This window comes from Brienomyrus brachyistius, chromosome 2, assembly GCF_023856365.1.
Source record: "Brienomyrus brachyistius isolate T26 chromosome 2, BBRACH_0.4, whole genome shotgun sequence".
In the NCBI taxonomy this organism is placed as follows: domain Eukaryota; kingdom Metazoa; phylum Chordata; class Actinopteri; order Osteoglossiformes; family Mormyridae; genus Brienomyrus; species Brienomyrus brachyistius.
In genome coordinates, this window is record NC_064534.1 from 5,051,902 (window position 1) to 5,069,149 (window position 17,248).

General features: G+C 46.7%; 1 protein-coding gene across 1 annotated transcript in view; it reads right to left on the minus strand.

Annotated features, from left to right (window-relative positions):
- Positions 1-508: 508 nt before the first annotated feature.
- Positions 509-17,248, minus strand: part of niban2b (niban apoptosis regulator 2b) — a 36,216-nt gene continuing 19,476 nt past the window's right edge. The window contains exons 6-14 of the mRNA XM_048982625.1: positions 13,130-13,245; positions 8,381-8,485; positions 7,594-7,756; positions 6,038-6,225; positions 5,527-5,682; positions 4,652-4,765; positions 4,310-4,417; positions 4,093-4,204; positions 509-3,240 (exon numbers count right to left, since the gene is read on the minus strand). Coding sequence (XP_048838582.1) covers positions 2,423-3,240; positions 4,093-4,204; positions 4,310-4,417; positions 4,652-4,765; positions 5,527-5,682; positions 6,038-6,225; positions 7,594-7,756; positions 8,381-8,485; positions 13,130-13,245 — 1,880 coding nt within the window. The 3' untranslated portion in view covers positions 509-2,422. The remainder of the gene's footprint in view (positions 3,241-4,092; positions 4,205-4,309; positions 4,418-4,651; positions 4,766-5,526; positions 5,683-6,037; positions 6,226-7,593; positions 7,757-8,380; positions 8,486-13,129; positions 13,246-17,248) is intronic.

Here is a 17,248-nt window from a genome sequence, read left to right on the forward strand (position 1 = left end):
GTTTTAAACAAAGTACTGATATAATTCCTCTTCAACTCACCGCTTTGTTTTCTATGTAAAAACCACTTCGCCACAGAAGACTCGATACTATTGGCATGGAAAGATATGAATTATCACAGACAACATGGTGTTTTAAATGCAGCTCTTAGCGAATTTTCTGAAGAAAGAAGAACAGAGCCTGATTTGATAACAATATCGAGTTACAATTATGTATTACAAGTAAATGATTTTTGGCTGATTTTTTTTTTACTTGTAGAGGTTTTTGATGAAATTTGCTAAACCGGGAGACTAGCAGCCGTTCTTCAGATGGGCTGACTGAGGGGGTGTGGCAGGGTAAGGCTGCAGCATCAATGACAAAGATCTCCTCATGGGAAGCAATTTGCAGGAAACCTGTTTCATTTCAAAATCTCTTCTGAGGATTCCTGCATGTTTAAATGATTGTTTGACACAGGGCATTTTGTGTAATTGTCACAATGACCAAACTGCAAATTTATTTAATGCATATTACTTTTTATTCTTTATATTTAAAAAACAATATCATCCAGAATTGCATTAGACATTTAAAAAAAATGCACAGACGTGGTGTGCTAAAAAATAATAAATAAAACATTAGGGTTCTGGTCTTCAAAGTCGTGCAAAGATCTACCCAGCTCAATAGGTCTGTTTTCATTGAGACAAATATGAAGTTTAAAGGAGCTGAACAGGAAGTAAATGCGCCGCTTGTGTACAGTGAAAAGCAGGATAGAAAAGCCCCCCATGGGTAAAAGGCACATGTGTTGGCAGAAGATAAAGGGCCCCATATGATCAAGCACAGTACCATAAATCAAGCAGGGCCCCATAAAGTGTAAACACCCATCACACTTTATTAGGAGCTTATTTGAATGTCAGACACTTTTTTCCAAAGCAACCTTATATTTGCTTTTCAGTAGATATTTTCATCTTCAGCCACCTTTATTCCTAGCAGTTGCATCTGGTTATGGGTGAAACGAGCGTTTGAAAACCCACAGCGGCGAGGGTGCTGTGGATGGCCTGAAAACGCTCAGGGAGACCTTAGTGTGGGAAGCCTGACTCCCCAGATGGAAAACAGATCCACAAAATATGAGAATATATGAGATTTTCCCGGTACCCAATAGTGCATTTGGATAAACTGCTTAAAGTACTCAGGTGAAATACCCTTCTCTAGGGTATTACAGCAGTTACCCTAAATTAACCTGCATTTTTCAAAATTTCTAAAGAACAAAGAACAACTTTACAAACCAGCTCATGCAAAAAGCAGCTTCAGGTAAGTGAGGGGGGGGGATGCTAACCAAAGCTCTCTCACCTCCATCTGACCTGGTTACCTGCTAAATCCTCACTAAAGGTGAGTGTTTTGCTCATTAATGGAGCCATTGCTAATGAAATCCTGGTCATCTATCCCAGTTTTACACTGTTTACTAACTAGGCACAAATCAGGGTGGCACAAGGCAACATAAGCAGTTTAAAGCTAAACGGAGCCAGTGACATAAAAATAGTGTTTGCAAAAGCATGTTTGCGGAATATCATCAATAGTTATGTAAGTATTCATATATAAAATAGACCACAGAGCAATGAAACCTTAGCTTTGAAAGGGCGAAAAAACACAAAGTAATATGACATCCAATGGCATTAATATTTTTCAGTGTTTCCAAAGGCAAGGTCAATGCAGTGTACTCTCATTGTGAATTTACTAATTGTTATTCAGCCAAAATAAGATATTATTGGCCAGTTAGCATTGGTCAATATGGAATTCCATTTCAAAGGATCTCCCTCAAAGTAGTTAGGTGAAGTTAGTCAAAACTTTGAGATCTTGTAAGTTCAAGATGTTCTAAAACGCGGATAGGCCACATCCTCAGCAGCAGAGGAAGGTGAGAAGATGAGAAGGATTTGGGCATTTTATTTATTAGTTTTTTATTTGTGTTGACTCCTATTTCTCCTGTAGTGTAAGAGTCTCAGCCGTTTGTTTGTCTCTGGGTACAGCAGTGACCAGACGGAGACCACATCTGAGCAGGAATTCACAAATCCTGCATGTAACTTGCAACTTCTCAGGATTATGGCAGTGATTCATACATACATTTTGTGGCCACAGATGTTGATGGAACGCAAATCAAAATGAAGCCTATATTTGCGTAATAGTATAAAAGATTATATGAAATTGACTTGACTGCTGCCAAGCCCATATTGGGATTTTGGTGTTCATTTGCAGTCGTCAAAATTCGGAATATACTTGATTTTCAGAAAATGATGGAAAAAAAGTACAAGGTGTAGAATGTCCAACTAAATAAACTGTAGATTTATCATCTCGCTCTTAGCGAATGCTTTCCAGACAGGTAATCATAAACTAAGCCTCTGTCTCTTCTGTAAAAGCGTGTTTTATTTGTTGTTTGGGGGGGGGGTGTATGTCAGCTCAAACCTCTCCACCGGCAGCAGGACATGATGTGGACTGTCCCCCTGACACCCCTTCTCCTGTAACCAAGTTACTGTGGTCTGTTATCTGACCTTCTGAGACAGACTTGGCTCCTGCCTCCTCGTTTTTGTGGGCGGAATCGCTGGTGTTGCCATGAGGATGGAGGTCGGTTGCCGCTGGCTTGGGTACCGTGGTCTGGGGACCTTCCGCCATCTGCCCGTGTGCCTCTGGGGTTATAGACACCACCTTGGCTAATTCCTGCCCTTCGTCCTCAGAGAGAAGCTCCTCACCGCTCACGGCGTTCTCTATCTCCATTATGGCGCTCTCTATAGCGGCGTCCTGTGGAGATCCTTCTACATGCCCCTCTGGTTTCTTGGCCTCTTCCTGCTGAGGTTCTGCTTTTGACGGACCGGGCTGTGTCTCCTGAGGGGTAGGGGCGATGGCCTTCTCTAGGCTGCCTTCTGGCTGGCTGGTCCCATTGGTCAGGGGGACCGCTTTGTCTTGATGTGGCCCTGATGAGGCGGGGACAGTGCTGTCACCATCCTGGCCCTCCTCAGAAATGTCACAAACCCCCGGAACCTCCAGGCAGGATTCATGGGGTAACAGTTGAGTCCCATCCAGCTGAATCATGGACACCACTTGCTTTCTCCTCTTCTGTGGCTCACTGCCATCCATGCGGTCCTTCTCATTGCCGTACTGACTGCCCCAATCAATAGGGGTACTGTCCGCTAGCAGAAGCAGGTTGGGGTCACTGTTGGTCAGGACGATACTGTCCCGGTACAAATTATGTCTCCTCTGGACAGCTGCCTCTTTCACAGCTGCATGTACAAAAAGAGAGTGTGTTAATCGCACAGCCTATCGCACCAGGGAAAGTGCGAGTGTGTTAATCGCACAGCCTATCGCACCAGGGAAAGTGCGAGTGTGTTAATCGCACAGCCTATCACACCAGGGAAAGTGCGAGTGTGTTAATCGCACAGCCTATCGCACCAGGGAAAGTGCGAGTGTGTTAATCGCACAGCCTATCGCACCAGGGAAAGTGCGAGTGTGTTAATCGCACAGCCTATCACACCTGGGAAAGTGCGAGTGTGTTAATCGCACAGCCTATCGCACCAGGGAAAGTGCGAGTGTGTTAATCGCACAGCCTATCACACCAGGGAAAGTGCGAGTGTGTTAATCGCACAGCCTATCGCACCAGGGAAAGTGCGAGTGTGTTAATCGCACAGCCTATCGCACCTGGGAAAGTGCGAGTGTGTTAATAGCACAGCCTATCACACCAGGGAAAGTGCGAGTGTGTTAATCACACAGCTTATAACATCACAGAATGTGTGACTCTTTTAATCACATAACTAATCACAGCAAAGTGAGTGTTTTAATCACACAGCCTATCACAGCACAGAAAGTGTTTTAATCATGCAGAGAGATGATGTAGGTCAGTTACAAATGGAAGAAAGGTTATTGACCAGGATAGGACCTCCTACTCCTGCCAAATGGAGTATGAAGGAGTAACATTAAAATCCACAAAAGCAGGCATTAAGCCTTAGTCCTGGACAGCCCTGGTCTTACAGACTTTGTAGTTCTGAACTATATCGTGAGGTGTGTGAGGTGAAAAAAATGAATTCAGCAGCATGGGAAGGAGCTGTTCCCCTTAAAAGACTGGAACTCAGACTCACCCATCATGATGTCCTTCATGATGGACTGGAGAACCACCTCCTCAAAGATGTTCTCAACCAAGATGAAGCGTGAGAAGTCCTCGAAGATCAGGTCCTTGAATTTAGGCAGCTCCTGGAGAAGGATAACGAAGGCAGTTAGAACTGAGACGATGTCGTATCTTGGGAGAGCGTGACGGGAATGTCAGGGCTCTTTGGCATGGAAAAGCGGGAGACTCACGGGGGCGACAGTTGGAGTCAGCTGCTTCAGCATATATGGGATGAAGATCTGCAGAAGAGCTTCTCTGAAGAACTTCTTGCGAACTGTGCTGCTGTCATAGTCATATTTCTAATGCAAGAGAGCAGGGTCTTAGTTTAGAAACCTTGTTTGTCTAAACATCTCTAGATATCCACCTTATCAGAGCTCATTCCATTTACTAGACAAACGGAAACAATTGACTGTGCAATACTTCAAGAGCAGAGATCTGGTTTTCTGGTGTCTATGAGAGCACAAAGTACAGCTTCATTGTCCAATGTGTGCATCTACACAGCCAATCCAGCTTCACTAGTGAAGCTGTCATACCTTGATGACCCGGTCCTGACAGCGCTGGATGGTCTTGCAGAGATCCTCCCCGCCTTGGCCTTCCATACTCTGGTGCAGAAGCTGCTCAAAGGTGTACACAGCATTGTCCATTTGCTGCAGAAACATACAAGGTGAGACTAAGGGCCAGGTGAGAGGTAAAGGTATCCAATGATGTACCTGCTTTATCATAAATTGCCACAAGGGGGCACCATGGCTTCTGGGTTCAAGGGTGTAGTGTGGCCAAAACTCATGCCTTGTTGAGTAATTCATTATCTAGCACATCATTTTCTCCTCTCACCTACTGAATGAACATCACACACACACACACACGATACACACACCACCCCGCTGAATGGCTTAATTCTCCAAAGCAAACCTGTGTGTACAATGTCTCCCTTCTATCGCTTGAAAGTACACGTTTGGGCCAATTCATCCTCAGTTTGAAGTGAAACGTACTCGGCTCACTTTATTTAGAAAAAAGTGGGCCAGTTTCCACTGACAGAGCGAGCAGCCACATCTCGCTCCCCAATCACAACAGCACCAGTTCCCTCCCTGATACACAAAACACCGAGTTGCGGAGACCACATTAAAGGTGCAGGGACAGTCAGAAGGCCGTTTCCATGTCAAGGCATGTTCTGAGGATGCTATTTAAAAGGACGTGTCTACGTCTGTTATCAAAATATAATCAGGATTTTTTTGTACCACATAAGACAGCATTTCCAGGCCAAAAATGCTCTGGGGCATCAGGGTAGAATTTTCCGTCTGCTATTTGGTGGCTTTTCTATGATGTCACAAAAATTCAGACAAACAGCAGGTAAGACGCGCCTGTCACCAATATGTCTTTTCGGAGGCTGGTTGGAGACCAGACATCTCACCTCTCTCATGAGGATCTGCGCCCTCTGGACGAAGACGGATGTGCTGGACACATCAAAGCGCTGCTGGAGGCCCTCCAGATGCAGATTCTCCACCTTCTCATAGCAGCTCTGCATCTTCACTGGATGGAATGCCAGCATAGAGATCCTCTCCATTTGCTAGACACCAAAGGACAGTGAGTGACATGGATGTAGTGAAACTGGGATAAAGGCAGTAAGACTGGGGTGGTAAGGCGGTGAGACATTTAGGAAAGTGGGGAGACTTGGACAGAGATCATGAAACACAAGGAATTACATAATGAGAATTCTCTACTTCTCTTACTGCTTTTTGAAGACTGTGGAACACTGATAAAGGATGTGCAATCCCACATCACACCACAAGAGGGCAGCATTCAGCTTATTAAAGTAACATGATTAATGTAGTGACTGCAGTGACTTCTCACACATACAAACATGAGCCTGCAGATCCCCAGGGAACAGCCACAGGTCCGATCAGGAGTGGCCAGGCCCTCACCTCGCCCAGCTTCTCTTTGCTGCCGCCATTGAGTGTGTTCTTGCTCATTTCCACCAGTTCACGGAAGAACACTTCCCGGACTTCCGAGAAGCCGCGGCTGGTGGGCTCCATCAGGGCTTCCAGGATGGAGTTGATGTAGGGCTGGATGCTGGCCTTCAGGAGCTTCTCGGCCTTGGGCATGACCAGGGCTGAGGGAGCATCAGAGGCTGGTCAGATGGTCTCAGTAAAGCATTTGGGGATTGAACATCACAAGGCACATAAACCCATGAACACACAGTCACGTACACATACATGTACTCACACCGTCACAGACTAATGTCTAGCTGCATGAGGAAACCAGCACACATGGAGGAACCTGCTTCAAGCAGGGTGTGGCTTAGTGGTCTAAGCCTCTGTGCCTGTGATCAGAAGGTCACCTGTTCAAACCCAGCCATAGCAAAATAATCATGTGTCCAAGGCAGGGGTGTTTCTAACTATTGAAAAAAAGTCAACTGTTCCCCTGACTTGACTTTTCCTCGAAGGAATGAACAGCCCTGAGTGATCGAACCTAACGACACCTACGGTCCAAGGACCCTTGAACAAGGTCCTTAATCCCCCAGCTCCATGAGTCTTGTAGGTGGCTGGGCCTTTGCGGTGACCCCCTACCCTTGCTCATCTTCCGGATGGGGAAAGGGGGGGTATTAATAAAGTATCACTATTATCCACTACTGGCCTAGGTGTGTTTGGCAAGGATACACAGTGACCCTTTCCCAATGGTACAGGCGATCAGACAGGTTCCAGTGTCCGGTTCCCAGTGTTATTTCCACTTGCACAAGTGTTTTTGGAATGCTGAAATTCCACTCCTGTGGCTTCATGAGAACAAAAAAGGGAAGATGGAGTGAGATGCCACAGGGCACGTAAAGCAACGAAAGCTTCAGCTGATAGTGAGACAGTGATGGTCCTTTGGGGATGATCTGAATTCCATTAGAAATTATTCTAATCAGCTGGTTAGAGTCAAAGCTGTGCATTATGGGTAGGCTTGTGAAAACAGCAGATCGATGGCACATTCCATGCTTGGAGTCACAAGGGAACCACACCTGGCCCATTAGGACATAAACCTGGCACTTGAGGAAGCTGGGTGCAGACAGGTGAAACTGTAGTACAATTAATTTCAATTCAATGTTTTTTCTATAGTGTACTTTCACAAAAAGAGCTTTACATTAATCCCGCCCAAAGCCCCTAGTGATTAAGCCCGGAAGCGATAGTGCCAAGGAAAATCTCCCTAGAAGGAAGAAACTTTGGGAGGAACCAGACTCAGAGGGGGAGTCAAATGAGCAAGATTGCAAAAAATCCAATTCACACTGTCGCATCCAATCAAAACGTAACGAAAGTAAACTGCTCACTTAAGATCAAGATAGTTGGTGGGACTTCTTATGTTCTTTCCAAGATTCAATTATCTCCATGATTGATGTCTAAGAACTTCCCTCTCAAAACATGATTGAAGCTACACTTCAGTTTCATATTCATACTGGTATTCATATTGATGAAGCATGGACGATATTTCCTGGGGGGCTTACTGCTGATCTTGTTGGTGACGTGCTCCTTGGAGGTGATGATCTGGTCCATGTCCGTGCGTATGGAGGCCTCCTGAAGGGGGCGACTGGCCTCACACTTCTGCACCACTGCCTCGTACTGCGCCCGCACTTGGCCCTGGACCATGCTGTACACGGCGTCCGAGATCTAGGGTGCGAGGGGGTTGGGGGGTGCGAGAAGCAAGCTGGGTTCAGGCAGAGAAAACACGTGCCAACCAAATGAGCAGGCTTGGATGGCGAAAGAACCGGGGTGGGGCCACGCCAACCTGCACCGACGTCACACCAGCCGGCGTCTGCCGAGTCCACGGGGACCCGCTTGTCTTTAAAAGGGGAAGTTCATGCATGTTCTAAACCAAGGTCAGCATGACGTGCAGCATGCCGCACGAACATCCAATCTGCATGTTTCAGCAAAATATCACCCCCCTCCAGCATCATCAGCACTTCTATCTTTGAATTTTATGTAAAATTAAAACTGCAGGATTTTCACACAACAGCAAGAATTTCTAACTGATTGTTGACATTCCCATTTCATATGTGCCTTCTGTTGAACCTTTCATGTGTTCTAACGCTTAATTTCCTATGAGTCCTTGGTGCTGTGTAAAGACATAGAGAAGATTAGACAGGAACAGCACACCAGCAGTATTTGACGTTGATTCCAGCTGCAGCAGATGTAACATTTACCAGGAGAAAAACCTACAGCATGCGGACCTCCTCAGAACCCACCAGCCCGTGCCATGGGACCTTCTCGGTTTGTGTCGGACCTCTAACTCACCAGCATCCAGTTCCTCTGCTTCTCGAATGGTTTTCCCTTCAGTCGGGCAGCAATGGGCTCTCTCAGCTCTGGAACAAGGGTCTCCATAACCAGGTTTGCCAGGATCTACCAGGACATGCAGACACAAACAGCCCCACTTTAAGAATGAGTAATACACCCAGTGATAGATCTCTGTCCTGCTGGGGGACAAATGCTGACAAACCCCTAGAGTCACCAGAGGGCACATCTACTGTAGCTGCTTCCTTGACAGACTTTTACTTAGTTTCCTTCGCAGCATAAATTTTACCATATGGAAGTGTAAGCTACTGTACCTTTCAATCTTAAACGTAAGTATTTTCCCGGTAGTGGATATGAAAGTAGCCACACACTTCCAGCGCTGGGATTCCTTTATTCTGTGTACTAGTCTAATCAAGGTATTCCAGTAAAAAAAAAAAAGAATAAATCGCAGTTAGGTATGATGCCTGTGAATTCCTGGCATTGTTTGAGGGCAGGGTGCCATCTGCCCCGTACCATGTTGCGGGGACGGGCTCCAAGCTCACCGGCATCCCTCACTGGAGGTGTGGTTCAGGGAGACTGGTGGCTGTGCAGCAGCTCTATCTTTGACCGCTTGGGGAATTCATTGTACGCCGAAACCTCACCGAAAGCCAGCCTGGGCCGGTATGCTGTGGAACCGGAAAACTCACGGTTCAGTCCAACTCAGGGAAAAACACGAGGAGCGGAGCCATACGACAGAAAACTGGCTGAGCCAAGGAAGGAGACAGAAAGGTGGGTGTGTCAGAAGCTGGGTGACCCTTCAGGGCGCAGACGAGAGCAGAAGCACTTCACGCATAAGCGGCAAAACCCCCAAAGCCTCTACCTCTGCAGAGTTCCAGCGCTAAAAGCCTAGAGCGCCACCTAGAGTTTCACAGACGGTTTTTACTGCACAGTGCCCAGCAGAGAGACATTCTGCCACTGGGTGCCAGTCCCACAATCCAGAGGCATGACGCACGGTATGCGACTGTGCCTGGACAGGTGTGGTAGGCGCCCGAGGGCGCAAGCTCGCGGCATGAGCCCGTGCCAGCCAAACGGTACGTCGCGTCTCCAACGGCCGTTTCCCACCACGGCCTGCTGCAGGGCTGCACGTTTTCCCAGTGACTGCGCAGGCAGACTGACGCAGCAGGGGCCTGCAGTACTTACGGCCAGTGAACCGTGATGAGGGCTAAGTCAGCACTGGCAAATGCCATCCTGCCAGATTCCAGGGTTTGTTTACAGTGGCACACATAAACATTCCCAAGATTCCGAGAAAACACGGGAAAATAGGCCGTTCTGTGCCAACAACGGAATATTTACCGCTCCAAGACGGATCAGATAGAGGCCAGGAGATTTGTACTACAAATGGATGGTGGATACATCCAGGTTAAATTAAACTGCCTGTAAAGCCATGACCATCAGTTCTGCTAACAGCTACTCATTAATAGTCCCTGGTTAATTTTTTCCACAGACGGAGCCTCGTTAGCTAGAAGCCTCGGCAAGGTCCGGTGGGCCGAGGCGACCCTGAACGCGCCGAGTGTGACTCTGCGAGATGGGCGGAGCTAGCCTCACCTGGCCGGTACTTCAGCACTCGGTGAACGTGGACCGGCGTTGACAGTGGGGTGGGACGGGCCGCCAGCGGCGTGGCGATGCCCAGCGGGCATGTGATATAGATACGGGGGCTTTATGTAGCTAAACAAAGGGAGTAAAATAGAAAGGGGACAGGCAGCGGCACTGCAGCTACGCTCCAGTGAAAATGACAAAAAAGGAGAATGGGCGATAAAGGTGAGCGGCGGATGAAGCTGCAAATCTACACTGTTTGCTGTCCCTCAATACAAACGCATGTGGGCACGAAAACACACAGAAGCACATGCACCCACGCACACAAACACAAAGACACACTCACGTGGGCACAAACACACACGCACGCAGTCCCCGTATTCATATCTTTGTGGGGACTCTCCATTCATTTCTATGGGCATAACCCTAATCCCAACAATGTCCCAACCCCACCCCCCCCAGCCCTAACCTTAACCATAGGTAACCAAGCAAAATACGAGACTTTTCCTATTTTCAGTTTTTTGACTGCAGCCACAGAATTTTATAAAACACAACCACAAGGTAAAATAACACACATCACATTGTGGGGGCATTTGAAGAACTAACAGCAACAGGCTGCAGAGCCATGCCCAGAAGGGTGGGGGCGGGTTGAAAATCACTTCAATATTTAGACTTATAATCCATATTTACCGATTCACCTGCCTGGTGGGACTAGGACAACCTCATACTGAATTACGAGTCAAACACAGTAATGAGACACAGCAGGATGCTGCTGGATGTAATTCTGTCTCAAATCATTTTCCTCAGCTGATATCCAGAGCAACCACACGGGTATTTTCAGCTCTCAACCGTCTTATGCTTCCTGTTCAAAGGTACAATGACCCCTCAAGGGCAGGTATGGATCCTCTTGTCTGCTGCACTGCCTTTCATGATGCTCACAGACATTTTTTAAAACTTTAAATTCAAATCTTAAGTCATCGTTAAACTTACAAACTTCCCATGGCATAATTCACGTACTGCGTCGGAAACATGCTAGTTCAACTGAGACTGGAGGTGGGGGGGACTGAGCTCCACCTGTGGCAGCTGGTTGTGGGACAGAAGCTCGGATGGAGTCATTGCTCTTGGCTCCACAGCACCATCAGAGGCCAACAAGCCATGGGGCTTATAGAAAATACCGGAGAAAATCGCCCCATGACAGGCGGAGCAGAAGATGTCATAAAGGAGTCCATTTCTAAAATTGAGGAATAACTCAAAGTATCTATAGAATGGAGAATGAATACAAGAGGGGTGGAGTGCTTTACGGTGTCAAAGCTTTTTATTATTGCGTTTGCCAGAATCCTTAATGTGGAGATTAAAACATGCAGATGTGTAGTGCTACATCACATACATGCAGGCACACAATCTACAAACCCCAGATGTGCTTTGATAAAAAAATATCAAAGCAGTGGGCAAATTCTCACAGCCTAAACACACAACAAGCTTTTATGGAAAGTTTATCGAGGCATGTGCTGTAAAACGAGACGTCAATGAATCACTAGATGTCCTCCTAACATGAAATGCCTTCTTTGTGAAGCTCAGTTCAGGGTTACCTTTTGGAGAATGATGATTATCATAATTGCTGTCATGGTGCCGTTGTTGTTCACCCCTATTTAACGCTGCTAAATTAGGATTGGACTCCCTGTCATAACACCACCCTGAGAAAAAAAAAGTGTGTGTGTGTGTGGGGGGGGATCCCAGCCTTGGATGGAAGACAGACAAAGCAGGAGCCCATGAGGGTTTACAGAGTGTCGTTGGGCGGCTTGAGCCACACCCGGCCAGGTAAACACTCCTCTCCACCTGTCTCCCGGGATGCTACAATGGAACCTCTTACTAGTATTGGAGAGACATCTGCTCAGATATCCCATCAGCCCCTGCACCCCCACAGCCAGAATCAGCACTGACGGAAGGTTCCCTAACAAGTTTCAGGTTTTAACTGTCACATGCACAAAACACACACTGAACATCTGCGTGGTGGAACGCCTTTCCACCTGCTTCCAGGATTATGCATGAAAGGAAATGCCTAACATAAAGGAAAAAAAAACAGAACATGAAATGTCGAGCATAAATAAGATTTAGATTATAATAACGATAAGGGTATCTGCGCATGTAAATGAAGATGCATAAATGGCAGGCTGGGTAAAGCACAGTGCCGTGTCAGTTGTGGGAGTCCTCGTTCAGTACCGGGAGAGCCTGAGGGAAACCATCCCAAAGTTAAACCGCGCGTACGTGTCGGAGTGTGTGCACGCATGCATCACAATGCCCACTTTGCAAACTAGCTCCAAAACAAGGAGGTAGGGTTACCCAGTCAGGAATCTGATACTTGCTTTAGGGATGGAATACTTGACTTCTAGTCTTACGAAAAAGCAGTAAAACAACTTCCTTATGTGAGTGACGGTGAGAAGCCTCCCCATCCGAAACTGGCCTTTTTAAAAATAGGTTGTTAAAGTGTTTTTTTTTTTAGTACAGTGATTCAGATGTTTCCGGTTACAATGAAAATAGCTGATGACTGGTAATCATCATATTTAGACTGAAGGTGCCAAGTTAGCAATTGCTAATTTTGACATAATGGCTGCAGATTGGAAACGGGTCCAGAAGCAGCGTAGAGGTTCTTCATATGTTTCTTCTACATCAAAAATAATAAAAATGAAATGTGCATTATGTTACTTTATAAGGGGCGGCATGGTGGTGCAGTGGTTAGCACTGTTGCCTCACACCTCTGGGACCCGGGTTCGAGTCTCCGCCTGGGTCACATGTGTGTGGAGTTTGCATGTTCTCCCCATGTCGTCGTGGGGTTTCCTCCGGGTACTCCGGTTTCCCCCCACAGTCCAAAAACATGCTGAGGCTAATTGGAGTCACTAGATTGCCCATAGGTGTGCATGTGTGAGTGAATGGTGTGTGAGTGTGCCCTGCGATGGGCTGGCCCCCCATCCTGGGTTGTTCCCTGCCTCGTGCCCATTGCTTCCGGGATAGGCTCCGGACCCCCCGCGACCCATTAGGATAAGCGGTTTGGAAAATGGATGGATGGATGTTACTTTATAGCGGATCCAGCATATTCACAGGTACCCCTGCGAATATCCGGATGCTTGTGGCTAAAATGCTTCTCAGCCCCCAAATCACTCGCTCGCTGACAGGCTGACACACCTGCTGGGGCGTCCCGCACATCATCTCCCACGTGCTGTACTGGTCGTGCGCCTGCCGGTGCAGCCGCACCGAGTCCGTGAAGGCCGGCGTCTGCACCTTGCACTCCTCCGACAGACCTGTGCCGATGGAGAAGATCACCGATAACGTTAGAGGGGTCATTCAAGACACCATATCCAGAGCGGGGTGAGGGACCAAGATTGACACACAGAGTAACTAGACCCTAAACTGCCAGGCCATTTACGTAGCACAACAATTACAGGTCACTAACATCTTTGTTGTGAGGGCTCTCCATGCAGCCTGTCCATTCTCTCTGGGGGGCTGTTCTGACTCTCAGCACCCTGCTCTGTGCTAGAGGAGGGACTGTTTTTACTGGCAAACCTTCACTGCCCCTTTGGAATTCCTGAAGACTTACGGTTGTGGGACCTTTGATCCGGGAATTTTTCGTCGTCTTCAAGGATCCATCTCGTTTAATATGTCACAAATGATCATATTTATTAATCCCAATTTACTGAATTAATTTCGTAAAGCACAAAGGCAATCCAGGGCAGAATGTCCTGTAAAATTTCTGAAGGGGATTTTAAAACCAGAGGACAAATATTTTCATGCTAAGAGTTTACAGAGAACAATGGCGTGAGAAAAGAAAAATCACAGATGTCAGAGGAGAATGTGCAGACCTCTTATAGGCAAGAAGGGCACAAGTGCAAAAATAAATCAAAATATCATGCCAGTATAGCAGTACAATGCAAAAGGAATCTCTGAAGACAACTCATCAACCTTTAAAGGGGCTCTGTGGTAGATCCTACACAGTATTGGCTGGTCTAAAGTTTAAGCATAGTGTATAAAAAACAGGCCTAAGTAAATATATATACATGTACATTCACATACAATCGATCAATAACACGCAAGTGAAATGGCGAGTTCTGAATTCAAACGTCAGACACACGTCTCAGTCATAAGCTGCAGTTTCATCTCCAAAAAGGAAGTGATAATATTTGCCATGGCAATGCCAACACAGAAAACAAACAGTAACTAGCAGGAGATCCTTCAGACTCAAGCTCAGGCAATTCTGGGGAAGGAGCAGACGGGCGGCATCCGAGTGTGAAAAAACAGGTCAAGAATGCATGTGCTTCACTGTCAGACTCAAGGTCCAAGACAGAAACCAGCTGGGAACCAATATAAATCAGTTCAAAGTTAAACCACATTTGACGTTAAAATGTCCTGGTTAACAAATTCATTAGAGAAGAACAAGACATAATTCAGTTAAATATTACAACATACACCAAAGTCCTTTTACAACCTTTCCCTGTGTTTTCCAGTTTTTATAAGCATGGTTTACAGAGACCCACACCTCAGGGTCCATGCATTGCAACACGGGCCCTTAACTGGACGATGCTGAATAAGACTTACGTCTGCAGCTGGATACTCGCACTCAGGAAGCTTAACAGACCCAAGTGGAAGGCAGGGTAAAAAAACCCAAAACAGGGCTGCATCAACAGAAGGCGGCGCTGAAAGACCCAAACAGCCCCCTAAACACACCCTGAGTTTTCTGGGCTCTGACTAAAAAGAAGTGATTTAGTGTTTTGCGTGTGTGTGTTTATATTTAGGTTTCACTAAATAAATATTGCGGAAATATCATCACAAACTGTAAAATCTCAAAAAATACAATTTAGGAGATCGCAATAAGGCTTTCGTTAACTGCCTTTTATATAAAGGCCCAACAGGAATGTAATCATGGATAGCATACATATGGGAAGTGAAGGGAAATAGCCATAAAGTCAGGAATGCTAACATGTGCGTGTGTATGCATGTTATGTTTATATTACATTGTGGGGACCAAATGCCTCCCACAATGCAATAAAAACCTGCTATTTTGGCATTGTGGGTATCATTTTTCAGTGAATGAAAATAAAAAAACTAGCCAAAAGTCTCCTATGTTGTTTGGTTACTTACGGTTAAGGTGAGGGCTGGATAAGCGTTAAGGCCGTCATGTTGGGATTAGAGTTTTTCCCCATAGAAATGGTTGTGACTGCCTACCGATGAATGCATTCAGGACTGTGTACCACAGACTTCCTGTCTGTTCATGCTTGTGCTTGCTGTGCATTTGGGAGAGTGTGTGTGTGTAAGAAGTATGCATGTGCGTGTGTGTGTGCGTGTCCCTTTGTGTGGGACCAAGTGCTGTGAGCGTTGATTCATTTCTGGAGGAAAAAGACAGGAAGTGCGCAGTGGGAACGGCAGGAAGCAGGACGGACACGTATCAGCAATGAAAAGGCCGCAGGAGGAGAATTCGGGCTGCGCTGGCGGGAGGCTGCGCTGGTGGGAGGCTGCGCTGGTGGGAGGCTGCGCTGGTGGGAGGCTGCGCTGGTGGGAGGCTGCGCTGGTGGGAGGCTGCGCTGGTGGGAGGCTGCACTGGTGGGAGGCTGCACTGGTGGGAGGCTGCGCTGGTGGGAGGCTGCGCTGGTGGGAGGCTGCGCTGGTGGGAGGCTGCACTGGTGGGAGGCTGCGCTTAATCGCCAAAGAAATCTTGTCGTTCTAAAAGTTGAGATAACGACTGTGCTACACCAAACATTGATTTTCGTTTATTTAACTTCGCAGATGCTTTTGTCGTACAAGTGAGGCAAACAACACATTACAAACACGGTCTCTGCCCTCGCTTGCAGCTGTTGTACACATACTGGGCTCGGAATGGCATGAGGACTTGACGAACTTCATAATTAATATTTAACTGAAAACTGCATTTCCTGTATGTGATGTGTAGCAAGCAAAATAACTGGTGACCAGTTACAAACATATTAACGATTTAGCCCTTAAGGCATCAATAACAAAAGCCTGTTTTATTTTTTATTAACAGAATCATTGTTTCTCTGTTTAACTTAAATGATCCTAATATTCCGTAATTTCAATGGATGCATAAGGAAGCAACGGCTTCATTAAGAGTGACTCATGTCACAGTTGTGTAACCTTCAGAAACAAACACTTAAACACGTTGGGTGGGAGTGAAACTCTTCTGTATAACCTCTAATCCAGAGACATACCTTTCTTGTTAACACTCTGGAGGAGTTAAAGTCGCAGCGTGTGTTATTGCGAGTGTAATGTAGCCTTCGTAAATGCTCCCCTTCCCCTTCATTACTCACCACAAAATAAATGTTCAGAGCACCAGGTAGTTGGGTGGCTAAGGCGTGGCCTTGTTATTATTCCCTGAAGCTAAGTGTTAACCTCAATTGCTCCAGCAAAAACATACATTTGGGGGAAAAGACGTGTCATCAAAGGCATGAAATGCAGAGGAGAATGATTATCCGCGGCTCTCTGAGAGTGTCGCCTGTCTATTAAGTCATAACCCACAATATTATACAAAAAGCCACACATCAGACAGGCTTCTGGAAACCTTTTGTTTCTGGACACAGTATGATCCTGCATCTCTGCCATTTATAGTCAGGAGTTTATATACAGCCGACTAAGGGAGATTTCATAAAAGTAGCCATAAAATGGGCGATAATACCGACCGAATACTGCCGAGGAGGTTCTTTGAAAAACCTTCAGGGTGTTTTTCTGAGATTGTCAGTGGATTCTGAATCGACGCCACACATTAAGCCACAAGGTCAGATGCTTCCAAATCTCCCAGGACCCCCCCGCCCATGTTTATTTAGCTGGACAGCTGCCCGTGTCACTTCCAAGGCTGCAGGCCTCTGGCTTGTGGTGTTCCAGCTGCCTGCATGGCCCAGTGTCAGCCAGTCTGAGGAACCTCACCTGCTGCTGCAGGCCAGGCCTCAGAGGGAGCCCAAATCCCAGGGCCTGCATGCATTGTCTCCTTAACCCACTTAAACTCCCATAACAAGGCTAGGCAAGGCTTGGGATCCTGAGGACCAAAGGTCCTCAGTTAGGGGAGATGCCAAAACTGGCCCCCCACGTGCTCAGTGTCTCGCTGGGCTCATCCCACCGTAAGGGCGGATTAACATATCTGGAGGTCCTCAGCTGACAGCAGCACGGGTACTCAGATGTTGCCGATTTAACTAACTGTTCCATTTTTTCTGAGGTGGGGCGGAGCCCTGGTGTTAGCCAGGACTATAGGCTATACCCTAGGATAACCGATGCATTAATCTGGCCCCGCCCACCAAAGGGATC